A 20,132-nucleotide genomic window follows, 5' to 3' on the forward strand; every position below is an offset into this window, starting at 1 on the left:
CAGATTTGAGTAGAAAAATCTACATGACCACCAGGAGGCAGCAAAACAAGAATTCTAGGTATCTCTTTCCTGCCCTCTAGTGATCTGATCATTTTCTGCAGCCCAGATCTGGTTACACACAGGTAGTCCGCAACTTACAACAGATTGTTTAGTGATTGTTCAAAGTTACAACGGCAACTGAAAAATGTGACTTATGACCATTTTTCACACTTACGACCTTTGCAGCATCTCCATGGTCAAGTGATCGAAATTCAGGCACTTGGCCACTGACTCGTATTTATGACAGTTGCAGTGTCCCAGGGTCATGTGATCCCCTTTTGCGACCTTCTGACAAGCAAAGTCGATGGGGGAAGCCCGATCCACTTAACATTTGTGTTACTAACTGAACAGTTGCAGTGGTTCACTTAACTGCAGCAGGAAAAGTCATAAAATAGGGGTAAACTCAACAAATGTCTCACTAGCATAAATATTGGGTTCACAATTGTGGTTGCAGGTCGAGGACTCCCTAACCTTTCCATGAGCCTCCAGATGGCTAACTCTGCAATATCTTTGCATCATCTGACAAATAAACACACAATTCACCTTTTCTGTACCCACCAAAGAATCATCCATTTGCTGAACCTCCAAAGAAGCTGTTCCTTCTTAACGTCTCACTTCTTTCCCATCAAGTTTCTGACCCAACTGGCTCTCCAGGTTGGTGACAGAAGTAGGGGAAAAGTGTGTGTCATTTCCAAACAAACAAACAAACCCCAAACCCTCCTTGAACCACTGTAGGAAGTTAAATTCCACCCCTCTCCTAGAAAAAACGAAATATCCTGGGAAATATTGAAAAGGCAGAATATTATATTTCCCTAGATCAGAAATGGAGAAACATGTTTTTAGGCAGGAAACAGACTCATTCTTAATAACCGTTCTCAATGGGCCATTAGAGGCCCCGAGCTGGTCTACTCTACATAACAAAGATAGGATTAACCTTCTTCAGAAACTCACCACATGGCATCTGGAAAGAAACAATGCTCAACCAAACTTGGACTCAAAACCCAGCCTAGAAAGTTGCCCCTGCATGGCCTCATGGGAGTCTGACAATCAGTCAGAATGCATTTCTTACATAGGAACAGGAAACAGAGAGGTGGGGCCGAACAGAGAGTATAAATCCAGGAACTTTCAGCATCTCACTCTCTTCTTCTTCGCCCAACATCTTGAAGCATGTAATCCTCCTTTTCTCTTCAGGAACTCAAGCCATGTGATCCTGTCCACCATTAAACCATCTTTCCAAGCAGCCTCCATGTTTCCAGTGTCTTTTTCCCCACTTGGAACTGAACCCAGAAGGACATTTCTTCCAACACCATCTTGGCTGCTGATGAGGAATCAGCCCAATGAAGTCAGAAAAATTACTGACACCGCTTGGATCAAACACTCTTACATTTTTCCATCCCTCGATTCTTGGAAACCACCTAGGATAGCGCAAGCAAAGGAATGCCCTCATTTGCTCAGAAAAAAAACATCAGATGATGTTCCTCTATTGCCTGAGTCAGTGATTACAAAATGCTGAACAGCCTGTCCTCATCCCTTAAATCGGCAGCTCTTTCTGAAGAAAACCGCGCTTCTATTGATTTCTTCAAAACAAATCAGCTAAAACTATTCTCCAGCATTATTACATGGGGAGTGCTTGGCAATCATATTCCCTCCCAGCTTGTTTATGATTCAGCAGGTTCACAAGTTCGATTTTCATTTCGTTTTGCAAGTTACCAGTTTGATTTCAGTTTCATTTTGCAAGTTATGAGTTTGGTTTCGGATTTGTTTTGCAAGTTACCAGTTTTGTTTTGTAAGTTACCGGTTTGATTGGGGTTTTGTTTTGCAAGTTACCAGTTTGGTTTCATTTTCGTTTTGCAAGTTACACATTGGGTTTCAGTTTCAGTTTGCAAATTACCACTTTGCTTTCGGTCTTGTTTTGCAAGTTACATGCTTGATTATAGCTTTGTTTTGCTGGCTTGGCTTGTGGCACTGTGTGTACATGAGGGTTTGGGGGCAAAATTTGAACCTTGCCTGCAATCTCTAGGACTGGAGAAACTACCTAGGCCAGGGGTGTCCAAACTGTTGCCAAGTTTGGACACCCCTGACCTAGGCGCTTGACTTACAAGAACAATTGAACCCAAGTTTCTGTTGTTCAACTAAACAGTTGCTAAGTCAGCTTTGCCTCATTTTATGATTTATTTATTTTTTTGCCATGGCTGTGAACTGAATCACTGCACTTTTCAAAGTTAGTTTGTGAATTGAATCCGGCTTCTCCAATTGTTTTTGTTTGTCAGAAAGTCACAAAAGGGGATCACATGATCTGGGGACACTGCCACCATCATAAATATGACTCCGTTGCAGGGGGGTCTGCATTTTGATCACATTACATGGGCGATGCAACCATCGTAAGTGTGAGAAACAACCTGTTGGAAGGAAATGTCCTTCTGGGTTCAGTTCCAAGTGGGGGAAAAAGACACTGGAAACATGGAGGCTGCTTGGAAAGTTGGTTTAATGGTGGACAGGATCACATGGCTTGAGCTCCTGAAGAGAAAAGTAAGGATCCCATGCTTCCAGATGTTGCATAAAGAAGAGAAAAAGAGGCAGAGATGCTGAAAGTCCCTGGTTTTATGCCCTCTCTGGGCTTTGATCTTGATCTTGTATTCTGATTGTTGTCAGACTCCCATGGGGCCATGCAGGGGCAACTCTCTAGGCTGTGCTTTGAATCCACCTTTGGTTGAGCATTGCTTTTTCCCAGGTGCCCTGTGGTGAAATGGGTAAAAGGCTAATACTATCATGCCTTAATCCCACCACCTTGGAGCTGAAGGGGGATATCTTTGTTATGTAGAATAGACGGACGCAGGCTTTTAATGGCCCATTGACAAAGGTGGGGTTCTATTAAGAGTGAGTCCGTTTCCTGCCTAAAAATATGTTTCTCCATTTCTGATCCAGGGAAATATAATATTCTGCCTTTTCAATATTTCCCAGGATATTTCATTTTTCTAGGAGAGGGTTGGGTTTTAACTTCCTACAAACTGGAAGTCACTTTTTTCAGTGCTGTTATAACTTCAAAAGGTCACTAAATAAACTGTTGCAAGTCAAGGACTAACTGTATCCTTCCAGGAAAAGGGACATTTCCAGCGTGTTGAACTACTTACACCAGTGATGGCTAACCTTTTTGTTGTTGAGGGCCGAAAGCGCGTGCATGTCAGCGCATGTGCATGTCAGCCACACCCACAATGCAATGTGTGCGCAACCCCCGTGTTCCACCCCCCACGTTTGTGAGCGTGACCCCCTCGTGCCCCTTTTTGGGCTCAGTAGGCCTTCCTGAAGCCTCCTGGGACCAGAAACAGGCTGGGGGGGGCACCACACACACCCTGTGCCCCATTTGGGTTTAGCAGGCCTCCCTGAAGCTCCTGGGGAAAAAAATGGGCCCCGGGGAGGGGGGAACGCTGCACCCCCACGCTTCCTCCGCCTCCATGCATGCGTGCGTGATCCCGCCACCCCCCACATATGCATGTGCGTCTCTCGCATGCCCCCTGCCCCCAGGCATGCTCAGCAGAGACCCAAAAATCAATTGGCAGGTGGGAGGTATGCACACATGCGCAGTGGAGCAGGGCTGGGGCGACAGCTCATGTGCCCATAGAGAGGGCTCCACGTGCCACCTGTGGCAGGCATGCCATAGGTTCACCATCACAGCCTTAATAAGGCCACACCTAGAATACTGCATCCAGTTTTGGTCAGAGGACTACAAAAAAGATGTGGAGACTCTAGAAAGAGTGCAGAGAAGAGCAACAAAGATGATTAGGGGACTGGAGACTAAAACATGTGAAGAACGGTTGCAGGAAGTGGGTATGTTTAGCTTAAGAGAAAGAAGGACTAGGGGAGACATGTTATCAGTGTTCCAATATCTCAGGGGTTGCCACAAAGAAGAGGGAGTCAAACTATTCTCCAAGGCACCTGAGGGTAGAACAAGAAGCAATGGGTGGAAACTAATCAAGGAGAGAAGCAACCTGCAACGAAGGAGAAATTTCTTGACAGAACAATTAACCAATGAAATAGCTTTCCAGCAGAAGTGGTGGGTGCTGCCCCATCACTGGAGCATTTAAAGAAGGGATTGGACAACCACTTGTCTGAAATGGTGCTATAGGGTCTCCTGCATGAGCAGGGGGTGGGACTAGAAGACCTCCAAGTTCCCTTCCAGTTCAATTTTGATTGATTGATTGAGCAAATGGGGGACGAAAATCCAAAGTGTAGCACGGGGAAGGAGGGGTTGCCCCGTTGACTCAACCTTTTCGCCTTCCCCTCTTCCAGACCCTGATAGCGGTGTCTCTTTCCTACCCAAGCTTTCCCCTCCCCAGCCAGCCAGGGTGATGGGTGTCTGCACCTAGACTTTGCAAGCTCGGGAGCGGGAGTGTGTGTGTGTGTACTGCAGCGTGGTCTTCAGGCCTTGGGTGAAACTCTTTGCTTCGGGACTAGTACTCTCTGCCATTGCACGGTGGAGGAGGGTGGGGTTCCCACGACTGGCACCAAGCCGGCTTCCAGGAAAGGGCGAGGTACAAGCGCGCGCATCCGTGGATAAGGCTGCTGCATTTGCACCTGCTAATATTAGCCTTAGCTTGGCTTTGGGGGAAAAGGGATCGGATGAAATGCATCAGCCAAGCGGAAGCATTTCGTCTGAATGCAGCCCCGGAGTTCCTGGAAGAGACCTGGATTGTTGTTGTTGTTTTAAAACACTCAGGGTATTCAAAGAAATGAGTGGTATAATGAAATTTGGAGTATGGCAACAAGTGAGAAATTAACAACAGAAATTAAACTTTAAAAGGGGGGTAATTAAAGTAAATCATTATAATGAAACGGTTGTTTTTTTTGTAAAATTAGTGTTGGTAGGAATAAACCTGCTCAAGAATGTATGTTGTTTTGGAAAGGATATGGGCACAATTGGAATATATTGTATATCTTAAGAAATATAAGGGGGGGAGGTCTCCAGGCAGTGGGGGGGGTGCACTGTAATATGAGTTTTCCCCTTTTCTTTTGTCTTTTTATTTTGTATTCAGTTATATATGTACTGTTTGTATTATTTGTGTTTAACAAAAATAAATTATATGTGTGTGTGTATATATATGTGTGTGTATGTGTGTGTGTTATATTTGTGCTGATAAATAAAGGGAGACTAGTATAGATCTATTTCAAGCTATTTAGCTCTCATCAGCTAGCCATACCCTTACTGGGATTTGAACCTGGGCTGTATTACATATTAGGCATATATATGATTATTATATATATATAATCTCTCGTTCTATCTATATACATACACATACATAGATACATAAAACACCCAGGCTAGGCAAGGCGAGGTCCTCATTATCCCCCCCTCCCGCCCTTCGGCTTGGAGAGGACTCCGCCTTCCATTTCTCCTTTAAACACCCACCCACCCCGGACCGCAAGCGAGACTCCGAGTTGCAACCGGGCGCCCCCGCCCTCCTTCCCAGCACCCTGCTCGGAGCTTCCTTCCCCCACTTGCCGGGAGGAGGCGGAGGCAAGAGGAGCCTCCTTAGCCATTCCTCGCCCTGTGCGCACCAGCGCAGCATCCGAGCCGGGGGATCCGCTAGCATCGGAGCGCCCCAGGCGGCAGCCGGGCGGAGCGCAGCGCTCAAGCGGGGGGTCCCCGCACTGGGCGGCCGGCAGCCGCCCTCGCCTTGCCTCTTTCCAGCCCGACGCTCGGCTGGCTGGCTTGCTAGTTCGCTCGCTCGCTCGCGCGTCCGGAGCCGGAGAGCCACGCGGAGCCCCATCGCCCCGCGACAGGCGGCTCTCCTTGCGCGCTTTTTCTGCCCCCGCCGCGCCTCCGCAGTTCTTCATCGCTCCCCCGGCCGATCTATGCGGAGAAGCCCAGCCGGGAAACGGTTCTCACGACCGGAGGCAGGACACACACGCGCGACCCGAGTTTAACCCGGCTCCTTTTGGTTAACAAGCTCCTGCTCCGATGATGGGGCTCCCGGATTGAGGCAACAAATCAGGGGGAGTGGGGGGGTCTCCCCAACCCGCGCGAGAGGCAGCCTAGGACGGGCAGAAGGAAAAGAAAAACCCCCACGCGAGTTTTCTCCACCCAGCCTTTTCCCCCCTCGCCGAAAATCGTGCGGATTTACTGCCACGCGGGAAGATGCCGTTCACCGGATGGGCCCTGAGTCTCGCCGTCTTGTGCGAAGGTAAGATGCGTGGAGAAGGGGGGGGGGAACCAGGAAAAAGCCATGAGGACAGGATTGAGATTTTGAGCCCATCCCACGCAGAGAAGTTCCGTGGACTTTGATGCAGACTTGAGCGTGGCAGCCGGCGCCGCGTAAAGAAAGAAAATTCGGAGTAAAAGGAAAATCCCTGCGTGGAATTTTTTTCCATATTTTTTTTTGTGGGAGTGGGCGCATCCTTGATCCCGATAGTTCGCCCACCCCGAATGAGTCCCATCTTGAGACCCAACGCCCAAGGAATTTAAGTTTAGGATAGGTAGTTTTTAAAAGGCTTAACTTATCCATGCAAACTGTTTGCAAACAATATGTGCTCGCTCCATAAATTCGTCATTTCCAACAAAGTGCGTTTAAAAAAAAAGGCAGGGGTGTATGTGTGTTGGGGGGGGGGGGAGAGAATGAGAGTGAGTTCCTGGCTTTCGAACCAACTTTTTATATGCATATTCCCTTTTTTTCCTCCTCTTCTTTGCCATTATGGGATTAAATTGGCTTCAGGTTGATAGAAGCCGACAAGATGAAAAGTTATTGGCTGGCCGGGCAGATGATGCTACCGCAGCTGTTTTGTTTCTAAGGCAAACAGTAAAAAAAAAGAAAAAAAGAAAAATCCATTATCTGCTTCTCTTCCATCTGGCATTGTTTGCCAGAGCTCCTGATGATGTTTGTAGGAATAAATCAGTTGGGGTGTTGTACGAAAAATAATAATAATAACTTGCCGTCTCTGGTAGTGGCATCTCATTCGATTCATTAAAAAGAACTCAACAAAGACACAACAAAAATTCGATTTAGGATGATACGTGTATAACTAGCCGCCTCTTTTTCTTTCTTTTTTCTTTTACTTTTACTCTTTCCCTCCTCTCTCTCTTTTCCCTTTCTCTTTCCCTCTCTCCCTCTCTTTCCCTCTCCCTCTTTCTCTCTCACCCTCTCTCTTTCTCTCTTTCCTCCTCTTTCTCTTTCCCTCCCTCTCTTTTCCTCCTTCTCTTTCCCTCTCTTTTTCTCTCCCTCTTTCTCTCTCTCCCCTGTTAGGTTAAAATTATTCTTTTTTAAACTTTGTTCAGCTCGGATTGCCACCAGTTAAAGGTTTAACACTGAAGGTTGGAATCCGTTCTTTTGAAAGTGCAGATGGACTCACACTAGCTTGCCTGTTGTCTTTGCACAAATTTTGTCCCAGTTGTCCAGACAAAGGAGCCACCTTTGCTGGCTCAATGGATCTCCACATTTATTTCTAGAATATTAGGGAGGACTCCCAATAGATTGTGTTCTTTTTGTGTCTCAGATTGGCCAAAGCATAAAACCAGAACCCTTCTGCCAGTGGATTATAATAATTATATGAAGAGACATAATAATAATATTATAACGATGTCTCCCCTCTTTGCTTTCATTCTGGTTATGCTGCATAATATTAATCTTGCATTTCAATGTTTGACACCAGGAGGCCTGAGTTAGTGAAGAATAGGAGGCAATTTACTTCTCATAATCTTCTACTTTATTAATCATAATACTCACACACACACATCCAACAAATTTGTACTTTGGATACACCTGTTCACAGTCAGGAATGTACTTCCCTCCCAGGTATTCTTAATATAATACATTCTGAATCTCCTTAATTTTAATATTCGGATTCATGTTTACTATGCCGTTACTTCTGCGTCTTTGGCAGAGGCCGACTCTAAGGAGAAATGCAGAACTTGAGTGCAGAAAGCAGAGTGAGATTTCAAAATGGTTTTTGCTCAGTTTCATTGCATGATTAGTGAGCTGTTTAATAAGCAGAAATGAGTTTCCTACTTTTTCAATGTTTGCAGTTCTAGATTTGACTTTATGAATTTCGGTCTCTTGGAAAGTTGACAACTATTGCCAACTTTCTGAGAGACCAAAATTCTCTCGGAATTTCCGTTGCTTTCTTTGTTTTAACCTTGATCTGTGGTCTGCTTAACTGGGACTGATTCTGGTTTATTTTATTCACTGGTAATTTCTTAGCACGCGTGCAAAGGATTAGCTGAGTAGGAATTGCAAGACCTTTTTGTTTTGATGGTGGGGGGAAGTACTAGGAACACTGCTTCATAAATTGTGTCTCTAAAAGTACTTTAAAATCTGAGCCCTGCCACGTCTGATTAGGGCTGGTATACAGTGCAAATGTTTTGGGAGTGTTTTGTGTGGGTTTTTTTTTTAATGGTGTGGATTCTGTTGTCCAGTTCAGCAAATGGATCAGGGGCTCAGTCATGCTGGGAAAATACCATTCCCGGCAATAATCTTTAATGACTTTGAAGGTCTGGATGGAAAGGGGGGCAAAGTGATTAATGTAGAAAGAGCAGCCATGTGGCTTTTAGGTGGGAACAGTGGATGCTCCAGGTTTGATAAAGAAAAAGGAAGGAAGGAAGGAAGGAAGGAAGGAAGGAAGGAAGGAGGAAAGGAAAGAAGGAAGGAAGCAGTGAGGGAGGGAAGGGAAAGAAAGAGAGAGAGGAGGGAAGGAAGGAGAGAAGGGAAGGAGAGAGAGGAAGGGAGGGAGGAGGGAAGGAAGGAAGCAGGGAGGGAAGGAAGGGAAACAAAGAGAGAGGAGGGAGGGAAGGAGGGAAGGGGAAGAGGGAGGGAGGAGGGAGAGAGAGAAGGGAGGGATGGAAGGGAAAGAAAGAGGGAAGGAAGGAGGGAAGGGAAAAAGAGGGAGGGAGGAAGGAAGGGGGAGGGAAGGGAACGAAAGAGAGAGGAGGGAAGGAAGGAGAAGGGAAGGAGAGAGGAAGGAAGGGAGGAGGGAAGGAAGGGAAAGAGAGAGGAAGGAAGAGAGGGAGGAGGGAAAGATGGAAGGGAGGGAGGGAAGGAAGGGAAAGAAAGAAGGGAAGGAAAGAGGGAAGGGAAAGAGGGAGGGAGGGAAGGGAAAGAAAGAGGAAAAAGGGAAGGGAAAGAGAGATGGAGGTAGGGAGGGGAGGAGGGAAGGGAAAGAGAGAGGAAGGGAGGAGGGAAGGAAGGGAGGGAGGGAAGGGAAAAAAGAGTGGGAGGAAGGGAGGAACGAAGGAAGGATTGCATTTATTGTAGATGGGGGAAAAAAACTCTTGCACACAAATTGGAAGAAAAATTATCCCACATTGAAATGAGTGAAAGGTGCGCCTGTAGCATTGCCTGCTATGAGGTTGTACATCGGGAAATTAAAAATGCAACTGGCTCGTATTTGTGACGGTCACAGTGTGTCCCCGGAGTCACGTGAACCCCCTTTTGTGACCTTCTGACAAGCAAAAGCCCCCGGGGAGCCAGATTCACTAACTTAACAAAGGCAACGATTTGCTTAACAACAGTGACAAGAAAAGTCGTAAAATGGGGCAAACGCTTAGTAAATGTTCACTTAAATGTTGGGCTCCATTGTGGTCCTACCTCAAAGACCACCTGTAGTGTATGTCAACCACAAATTCCCATTAAGACTTTTATCTGATGATGGTTTGAAAAACCCCTGAGACTCTTGAGAAGTTGCCATGGTAGACTCACCAAGTCGAAACAAGTTGCTGCAGGAAAATTTAACAATTCCATTTAATTATTTAAAACAACTCACTCAGACAAACAAGCAACGAAGGACAGCCTAAACAAGCAATTATCAAAGAGAAAAATAGACTTCCACCAGACCAGAGCAAGCCAATGCATATAAACAGAGAGCAAATCCCTCACTCTTCTAACACTGAAGATGTTACCTAGTCAGGTAATGAAACGTCTTCAAGAAAAGAACGAAGCTCAGGCAGCACCAAGAACACCATCGTTCAACATCTTCCTCCAAATTGCTTTAACAGAATAACAGAGTTGGGAGGGTCCTTGGAGGTCTTCTAGTCCAACCCTCTTGCCCAGAAAGGAGACACTATACCATTTCAGACAAATGGCTGCCAGTCTCTCTTCTTAAAAAACTTCCAGTGTTGGAGCATTCACAATTTCTGGATGCCAGTTGTTCCACTGGCTAATTGTTCTCACTGTCAGGAAATTCCTCCTTATTTCTAGGTTGCTTCTCTCCTTGATTGCCTTCCATCCATTGCTTCTTGTCTTGCCTTCTGGCGCTTTAGAGAATAGGCTGATCCCACTCCCTTCCTTATGGCAACCTCTGAAATATTGGATCACGGCTATCGTGTCTCCCCTGGTTCTTTCAAGAATCCTGATAAAATTGTGCTTAGAAACCAGAGCTGTCAGTCACAAACTTTTGCCTCTTAATACTCTCTTGGATTTTTTTTTCTGGAAAACTTGGAAGAAAAAGAATTTGCTTTTGCAGACGCCTTGGCTACGGCGTCCAAATTCCAGATCACCAGTGAAGCGTGTGAAAACTTCAGGACTGATACAGTTCAAAGACTCCCTGAGTTTCCCTTTGGCTAAACTGCATGGATAATCTTAGTGTGTATTCCATTGGTTTGAATTGCTGGACCTGGACGAGCGCACTTGTATAAAAGGGTTATTTTTCTATGCTTGCTGCGGATGTACAAATAAGAGAAAATTGTAGCTGTGTGCTTAGCACATTCTCCCTTATGAGCGGGACCTTCTACATCAGGGGTGTCAAACACCATTTCATTGAAGGCCACATCAGGGTTGTGTTTGACCTTGGGGGGCGGGGTCAGGGGGTGTGGACAGAGGAGGCATGGCCAGTTCGACATCACTCATGTTGCGGGGCGCCAGTGGTGAGCCGAGTACTCTGCCAGTGAAATCGGGCTCCCGAGCTCTGTTTTCGGCTGCAATGGCTTCCTGCAACCCTCTGCTTATCTGGGTGTTGATTGCAGGCAAGGAGATAGTATGGTCCTTTTTGTTTCCTTTTTGCTTTTACTTGCATCTATTGAATGGTGTGCAAATGTTATTCCTCTTTTTGTTTCTGTTGATGACCGAGTGTTGAATGTAAATATTGACTTAATGGAGCATAAAAATTTGGCGCTAACCCTCCCAGGAGTAAGAAATTTAGGAGTGATTTGAAGGTGCATTTAGAATCCAAGATGGGAGTCCTCAAGCTTTTTAAACAGGGGGCCAATTCACTGCCCCTCAGACTGTTGGGGGACCGGGGTGTGTGGCAGGGGAAGGGGTGTGGCCAGGGTTAGGGTTAGAGGGCCGCCGGCTGCCCTCCCAAGCTGTTTTCGCCTGCAGAGGCCCCGCAGCACCCCACAGGCTAGATCTGGCCCCCAGGCCTTGAGTTTGACACCCTTGATCTACATGTAAGAGAATGAGTCACAACTGTGACTGTGGGATGCCTGCAGTGATTTTGGTTCCATCTTTTTTTAAAAATGTTTATTGCGTGTGTGACCCACAAAGAAACAAGGGGAGCTCCAATTGTGGATCACGCATGCAACACATAAATGTCCTTTTTTTTAAAACCACGCCCTGCAAGCATTCATGTTGAGCACCCATTTCAAAAAAGTAATTAAGGGAGGACTACATATATTTAATTGATGGTGATGGTGAAACAAAAAATGCTAGAATTGGAAGGGTCACAGAACGGCTCACATCCACCCTTTATTCTGGACAGGAATCCAATTAAGAAAAGGCTCCTATAATGGCTGTGGCTTGAACAGAGGTGATATGGAGATGGGAATGACCTTAGGATCACAGTAGCTTCAACTATCTTGGTATGGTTCACCAGAGTTTGGGGCACAAACTCCTCTCTAAGTTGAGATCTTGTTTTGTGTGCTTTCTTTGAGTGAAACTCACACATGCAGTTTTGTGGAGGGGCTGTTCTTCTGATGGAACTTTAACAAGTATGATAGGTCTTGTGTTGGCATCCATTCTTACGGGAGTATAAATTATGTTGGGCTACTTTCATTGGTTGTGTTGAGCAGTAGTTCCTCTCCAACTCTCTAATTTTACTTTTTCCCTTTACAAAGTCATCATGGAACAGTATCCAACCATTAACAGAAGAGAATAATACAGAGTTGGAAGGGACCTTCTAGTCCAGACCTCTGCTCAAGCACAGGAGACCCAAACCATTCCAGAGAAGTGGCTGTCCAGACTCTTCTTAAAGGCCTCCAATGATGAAGCACCTACAACTTCTGGAGGCAATTTGTTCCACTGGTTGATTGTTCTCATGGTCAGGAAATTTTCCCCTTCCTTCCAGGTTGCTTCTCTTCTTGATTAGTTTCCACCCATTGCTTCTTGTCCTGCCCTCGGGTGCTTTGGAGAATAGCTTGACTCCCTCTTCTTTGTGGCAACTCCTGAGATATCAGAAGACCACTATCATGTCACCCCTAGTCCTTCTTTCCATTAAACTAGACATACCCAATGCAGACATACCCTGCAACCTTTCTTCATTATATTTTAGCCTCCAACTGAAGCATATTAATTAATGCGCTATTGTAAATTCTTACGTCTTTTGCTTAATTTAGTAAAGTAAGCCTTTGGAACAAGCAGCTGATAAGCAGAAAGAAATGCTTGTACAAGGTGAACAAGGGCTTCTTTTAAATGTTCAAGCCCTTTAAATGTTCAAGTGTTGGGTATGGGTTTTTTTTTTTAGAGTTTTATTATTTTTCAGTTACAAAAATAAACATTCCATCTTTCCTTATGCAGTGTATTGTCTGGGTACAAACATCTCTGTGCAACATTGTTCCTCTTTTGCCACATCTTTCACGATCATAATAACATTATTTCCCTAAGTTTATTATTATAATATATTGAGCATTTAAACGCTATAAAACTCTCCATTTTTCTTTTTAATATCTTCTAGTAATAATATATCAACATTAAATATCCTTATTCTCATCATACACATACTAACAGTTTTATATCTTTATCTAAGTGTCCTATCTACTTATTTTTTAGCTTTCTTCATTTCTAAACTCCTTTTTCATTCTCCAACCATTGGTAAAATACTTCCTAAATCATATAATATTCAGTTTGCTCTTTCTCCTTAATTGCTGATGTTAATCTGTTCATTTCTGCACATTCTAATATTTTCCTTATCACCTTCTCTTCCATAGGAATCTCTACACTTTTCCAATGTTGTGCAAATACAATTCTAGCTGCGGTTAATACATGAATGATTAAATATACATTCTCTTTATTATAAATTTCAGGTGGAATTCCTAGCAGAAATGTTTCTGGCTTCAGCGCAATACGTTGTTGTATCATCTCTTCCAACCATGTCTTAATTTTTCTCCAATACATCTTTGCTTCTCCACATGTCCACCACATATGATAATAAGATCCAGGTATTTGGTGGCACTTTCAACATTTAGCTGAGTTGTCTTTAATCATCTTTGCCAACCTCGCTGGTTGAGTTGAGCTTAGTAAACTCATCTGAACCACCATTCTGACCCCGAGCTTCAGACCTTCTCCTTAATTGTCTCCAAAATAATTGTGGAAGTGTTCATTTTGACATTGTTTTGTGGATAGCCTTTCATGCTGAGGGATTTTGTTAACATTTAGTGTCTACACAGCTTAAGTAGTTGAAATTTCTTGCAGCCCTCTCTGTTACCAAGATCTGTGGTCGTTCCATGACAATCATCAATCCTTGGGGTATTTAATGATTAATGTTAAGGGTCTTCTCAAAAGTTTATTTTATCGGAAGAACCATAGTGTTACTATCACTAACCTGAATGGCTTTATTCATCTTGGTCCAAACGCAAAAAGATACATTCTTATGCTCATATTCTAGCAGAGTTTTGATGTTTCATTCACCTTGGTGAAATTTTCTTTTGAGAATACAATCTCAATTGTAGTTGGGTTCAGGTGGTTGAATTAGCTGCCTGCGTATAAATCTTGATGTAAGAAGAAACACAAGATAGAGTCTTTCATTTCACCTGTTTGTTTTGTGATACAGTCGATGGTGCTTATGATGCCGCCTGCAATTTGATTGTGACCATTTCAGTGAAAAATAAACTGAACACTGTTCATGCTTGAGAGGCGGTATGAGCCCCTTTGGTTTTTTTCAGAGATAGATAGATAGATAAGATAGATAGATAGATAGATATTAGATATATTAGATAGATACATGATTGATAGATAGATAGATGATAGATAGATAGATAGATAGATAGATAGATGATAGATAGATAGATAGATAGATAGATAGATAGATATTAGATGAGGAAAGATGGATAGATATTAGATAGATAGATGATGAATGGATGGATAGATAGATAGATAGATAGATAGATATTAGATAAATATTAGATAGATGATGGATGGATGGACAGATAGATATTAGATAGATATTAGATAGATATTAGATAGATATTAGATAGGTATTAGATAGGTATTAGATAGGTATTAGATACATTAGCTAGATGATGGGTGGATGGATGGATAGATAGATATTAGATATTAGATAAATATTAGATAGATATTAGATTGGTATTAGATAGATATTAGATAAATGATGGATGGATGGATAGATAGATAGATAGACATTAGATAGATGATGGATGGATGGATATATATTAGATAGATAGATGATGAATGGATGGATAAATGGATAGATATTAGATAGATATTGGATAGATGATGGATGGATGGATGGATGGATGGATGGATGGATATTAGAGATAGATAGATAGATAGATAGATGATAGATACCGTAGATAGATAGATGATAGATAGATAGATAGATAGATAGATAGATGATAGATAGATAGATAGATAGATAGATGATAGATAGATGATAGATAGATGATGGATGGATATTAGATAGATGATAGATAGATAGATAGATGATAGATAGATAGATAGATAGATAGATAGATAGATGATAGATAGATAGATAGATGATAGATAGATAGATAGATAGATAGATAGATAGATAGATAGATAGATAGATAGATAGATAGATAGATAGATAGATAGATATTAGATAGACGATGGCTGGACAGGCAGACATGGTGATCATTTCAGAGAAGAATGCATTCCTTTTCCCTTCTTTCTGAAGGGAGCTTGTCTCATTGGTTTGGTTTAATTAGTCTAGAATTCTGATCTTTCCTTTTTAATGTTTTTCTTACTCCTTTTGTAAAAAGAGTGTGTTTTTCTTGTTTGCCTCTTTATGGGTAAAAATACTAGAAGGAAGTTTCTCTACCTTGGAAAGAGGGCTAATAGCTGCAGAGGAGGTCCTCCCTCCCTTTCTCTGTCCTTCTGTCTTTCTCTTTCATTTTCTCTTTCTCTGTCTTCTCTCTCTCCCCCCTCCCTGCCTCACTTCTTCTCTCTCTCTTTCCCTTCCCCTTCCCCCTCTTTCTTTTCTCTTTCTCTTTCTCCTTTCCTCTTCATCTGTCTCTGTCTTTCTCTGTCTCCCCCCCTTACTTCCCCTCTCTCTTCCCCTTCCCCCCTCTCTTTTTTTCTTTTTTTCTCTTTCTCCTTTCCTCTTCATCTCTCTCTGTCACTCTCTGTATGTGTCTCTCTCTGTTTGTGTGTCTCTCTCTCTTTTCTCCTCTCTTGTCTGTGACATTCAGTGGCTGCTTCTGAGAATGATTACCTGATCACTCCACTCTTGCATGATCACCTGTCTGCTAATCCACCCTTCCCATGAATGGAGAAAAGTTTTCCAGTGGGAGAGAGGGAGTGGTCACGTGTGGATATTCTCAAAGCCTGATTGGTCCAAAGACTGAGAGTAAATTTCTTAAATACTCCTTCCTTCCATTCCTGCCCAGTTTCCTCTCAGTCTCTTGGTCCAAGCACTGTTGAGAATTGTGATAGGTAGGAAATTATTGGAAATAACTTTTTTTTAATTCAATCTGGTTTCGGATTTGGCTAATTCAGCGATTCTCAAATAGTGGGGCGCGCCCCCCTGGGGGGGCGCGAGGCTCCGTAAAGGGGGGCGCGAAGGCTCCCTTTCCATCTGGGTGCAACGGCGGCGGCATGGGCGAGGCATAATATATCCCGCCTGGAAGTGGCAGCACTTCGGACTGTGGATTTTCATTGGAGCTGCGGGCTGGAGCTGTGCAAGAAGCCTGCTCGGGTGGGGGTGGGAGGGAGGGAAGCACGGCTGTCCCAGGCTTCCCTCCCTTCCCCCCCCCCAGCCCAAGCAGACTTTTTGCACAGCTCCAGCCCGCGGCTCTGATGAGTCTCTGAGCAGTCCCCAGCGCTGCCACTTCAAGCCGGGATATATTCTGCCATGCCCTCAGCGGCGTCTTTATGCAGGTAGCTCGCCTCCCCGCCAGCAGCTCCACCGCCAGCATTCCGTCTGGAAGCGGAAGCGCAACAGCCGCTGTTGGGGAAGGGACAAAGGGGCGGCGGTCGCCCGATCTTGCCACCGCCACCCCTTCGCCCCTGGTAACGGCGACTGTTGTGCTGCTGCTTCCAGCTGGGATGCTGGAGGAGCTGCTGGCAGGGAGGGGAGGAGGAAGGGAGGGTGGAAGGAAGGATAGACAAGCAAGAGGGAAAGAGGAAAGAAGGCAAGCAGGCAGGAAGGAGGCAGAAGGAAGGAGGGAAGAATGGAACTGGAAGGGAGGCAGGGAAGGAGGGAGGGAGAAAGGAAGGATAGGAGGATAGGGAAAGAGGAAAGAAGGCAGGCAGGGGGAAAGAGGAAGGAGGGAACTGGAAGGGAGGCAGGAAGGAAGGGAAGGAGGAAGGGAGGGTGGAAGGAAGGATAGACAAGTAAGAGGGAAAGAGGAAAGAAAGCATGTGACTACGGTGGGAGACGAGGAAAGACCGGTGTGCTATGTTATGCAGAGGTGTACTTATAACAATTTTATAGACAAATTATACTATTTACAGTCGCGCGGGGGGGGGGGGGGGGCGAAATGTTTTCTTCTTCCTAGGGGGGGCATGACAGAAAATAATTGAGAAGCACTGGGCTAATTGAACATTTTAAAATATACTAAATTCTAAATTTGCAGCTGTGGCCCAGGGGACAGTTCTTTTGCCTCGGGGCGGTTGGGGAGGGCCCTGTGGGGCATCCATCCTTCCCTCCGTGGGCGCGGAGCCTTAGCCCTACCCCCGGGATTGCGGGGGTGCCAGCTTCCAGACAGCTGCAGGCTCGGCGATTGCTCCTGGAGGCTAGAAAAGGCAGCATCGGCACCATGAGGTGCACACAAGCTGCCGGGGAAGCCGCCACTTGATTCGGGCGGCAGCTGCACGCTTCGGAAAACGTTTTTGGAGTGCGAGCAAGCGGTGCGAAGGGGGGAGTGTGCACAGGCCTGCCGTGAGTTTCCCAGTGCCGCCAGGCCGTTCCTTTTGCCGCAAGAGGCCAGGAGAGCCGGAACGTGCTAATTTGGCCTCCTTTGGCCTCGCGCGGGTCCTGGCGGCTTTTTTTAATAGCGCCACATGCGTGGGGCCTTGATCGACCTGCAGGGCTGCTTGGGAGGCCCAGGCTGAGGCGTTTAGCCTGTTCTACCGGCTACCAGTACTAGCCCAGGCCCAGGTTCCGGAAGGGCCTATAGCGGCCTGAATTCTTCTGCCTCCACACATCGGGACATGTGAGTGGGGCTATGTAGGGGGGCTCGGAGATTCCCCAGGGCCAGGCAGAGGGCCCGGTGAGGGGGGAAGAGGATTGGGGGCAGGGGTTTTGACCTGGGGATCCCCCAGTAAGTCCAGTGGCGGCTCAGCATCCCTCTATAGCCTCCACCAGGGAGGAGGCCAGGAGGCATAAGGCCCTGGAAAAGACATTTGCCAGAGCCGAGAGGCAGGCCAAATCTACAGAGCCTGATTCTGCCAGCAGGTCACAATCTCCCATCAGGCCACCTTCTAAGCAATCCTCGCCTCGGGGATTCCGCCCTTCCTCCCCTTCACTCTCTCCTGCCAGGTCCCGCAGGTAGTCCAGGTGGAGGGGGTCCCCCTCCCCTTCCCCTTCGGTCTCTCCAGGTTTGGCTAGGGGGGGGAGTCAGGCGGACCCTTTGGAAGGGACATCCAGGGGACATTATAACCTCACACAGGTTGGCGCCTCAGGATTTTGGCGATACTTATAGGGACATGGAGGATTTAGAACTGAAGGCATTAAAAGGCTTATTTCTGCAGCCATCTCAAGGGGCATCACCCAGCGAGACAGAAGCTCCCACTCAGCTAGGTCTCAAGGGGGAACGGGCCGTCATCAGTATAGGGTGTCATCTCCTTCCATGGTTAGCGAGGCTTCTGCCATGGGGGAAGAGAATCTCCAGGATATGGGGTTCTCGGAAGACCCAGCCCGATCCTCCTTCTTCCTCGGGTCTGTTTCCTCCGACCATGTTCAAGGTTCTCCTGAACAAGGCGAGGAAGACCACCAAGATGGGGACGGGGGATCCCACGGTCCCCCCACCTAGGGACCCAGAAATGGCCATGTTTTTGAACACGGCCACGAACAAGGAGGAGATTCCAGCACCACCCTTGTTCATGGAGGTCCTGACCAACCAGTGGTCCCACCCCTCTAATTTTTCTAACCCTGGGAGTAATGACTGCCGCTTCTACAATGTAGAGCAAACCTTTGCTCAGGCCATCCAATTGCCCTCCATTGACACCCCGGTGGCTACTCTAGTCTCATCTTCCCCAGTGGTGTCCGGGGATGCGGCAGATAAGTTGAAACCTGAGGATAAGCGGGCAGAGCTTACTTTGCGGAAGAATTTCAGTGCCATTGCATGGGCCATAAAGTCTGCAGCCGCGGCCTCATATTTGAACCGTGCTACAGTCATGGGGCTCCGCCAGCTCCAGGATCGCATCCCGATCCAGGATGAGCAGTTACATCAAGACCTGACAAAAATTATTGCGACTTCCCAATTTTCCACTGATGCAATTTTAGACACAGTGAAATTTGCGTCGAGCGCCTTGGCCACCTCTGTTACCTCCCACCATCTGTTATGGCTTCCTAACTGGCAGATGGATAAAAAGGCCATGTGGAATCTGGTGGCTGCCCCATTCAAGGGTCCTAACCTCTTTGGGGAGGCCCTCGACCCCATTCTTGTTGAGAATAAAGACAAGAAGAAGGTGCTCCCGTCTAACACTAAAAAGCCCGAAGCTCGGTCTCATCCTTACTGTAGGAAATCTTATAGGGCCTCTGAGTTTGACCATCAACAGTGCTTCTCTTCCTTCAGGTCCGAGAGACAGTTTTCTCGGCCGCCCTATGAGGACTGGAATAGGTTCCAGCATCAGTCCCGGTGGCCCTTTCGAGGGGGCGGCAGTCCGTACCGCAGAGGGAAGTGACTCGAACCCGAGTCGTCCCATAGGCGGCCGCCTGTCCCTCTATGCGGATCGTTGGGACGAAATCACGTCAGATGCTTGAGTCACGTCCACAGTTCGTCAGGGTCTCAGGTTAGAGTTTCTCTCCACCCACCCCCACCCCCGAATTCCTTCAGGTCGTTCCCTCCGTCTCGGAGTCTGGAGCGCCGCCACCTGATGGATCAGGCGATCAGACACCTTCTCGACATTCAGGTGGTGGAGACAGTTCCCCAGCTGGAATGAGGACTGGGCCAATACTCCAACCTGTTTGTGGTCCTGAAGAGTTCGGGGGGCTGGAGGGCGATTCTGGACTTCAAACGCCTAAATTGCTTCTTAGTGTACAGACGATTCAAAATGTCTTCCCTCAAATCTATCCTTCAGGGCATCCGGAAAGGGGACTTCTTGGCATCGGTAGACCTCACAGAGGCATACCTTCACATCCCAATCTTCCCAGCTCATCGCAGGTTCCTAAGGTTCTCCCACGGGGACCACCATTACCAATACAGGGCTCTTGCGTTTGCGTTGGCTTCGGCTCCCTGCGTATTTACGAAAGTGCTAGCGGCACTGGCGGCCCATCTCCGGTCTGTCCCAGTAAGACTTCAATGCTACCTGGGCGACGTCTTAGTTCAGGCGGGATCCCTCCCTCAGGCAGTCGCGGAGCTTCATCTTACCATTCAGAGTCTTCAGTCCCTGTGGTTTTTGGTCAACTTTCCCAAGAGTCATCTGTCCCCTTCCATGCGCATTCTTCACCTGGGGACGGTCATAGACTCCGTGTCGGGAGTAGTCCGTCTGTCCCGGGATCGACAAACCAGCCTACAACAGCTAGCAGGAAAGGTC

The 20,132-nt window shown here is 46.3% G+C and overlaps 1 protein-coding gene across 2 annotated transcripts in view; it reads left to right on the top strand.

The window, feature by feature from the left end:
* The first annotated feature begins 5,740 nt into the window (after positions 1-5,740).
* The window catches only part of RET (ret proto-oncogene), a 146,482-nt gene continuing 132,090 nt past the window's right edge, over positions 5,741-20,132 (top strand). For both annotated transcript variants that reach the window (XM_081953742.1, XM_081953743.1), the window contains exon 1: positions 5,741-6,218. In XM_081953742.1, the coding sequence (XP_081809868.1) occupies positions 6,173-6,218 (46 nt within the window). In that variant the 5' untranslated portion in view covers positions 5,741-6,172. The remainder of the gene's footprint in view (positions 6,219-20,132) is intronic.

The sequence above is a fragment of the Natrix helvetica genome (assembly GCF_964273705.1).
Source record: "Natrix helvetica genome assembly, chromosome: 5".
NCBI classification, from domain to species: domain Eukaryota; kingdom Metazoa; phylum Chordata; class Lepidosauria; order Squamata; family Natricidae; genus Natrix; species Natrix helvetica.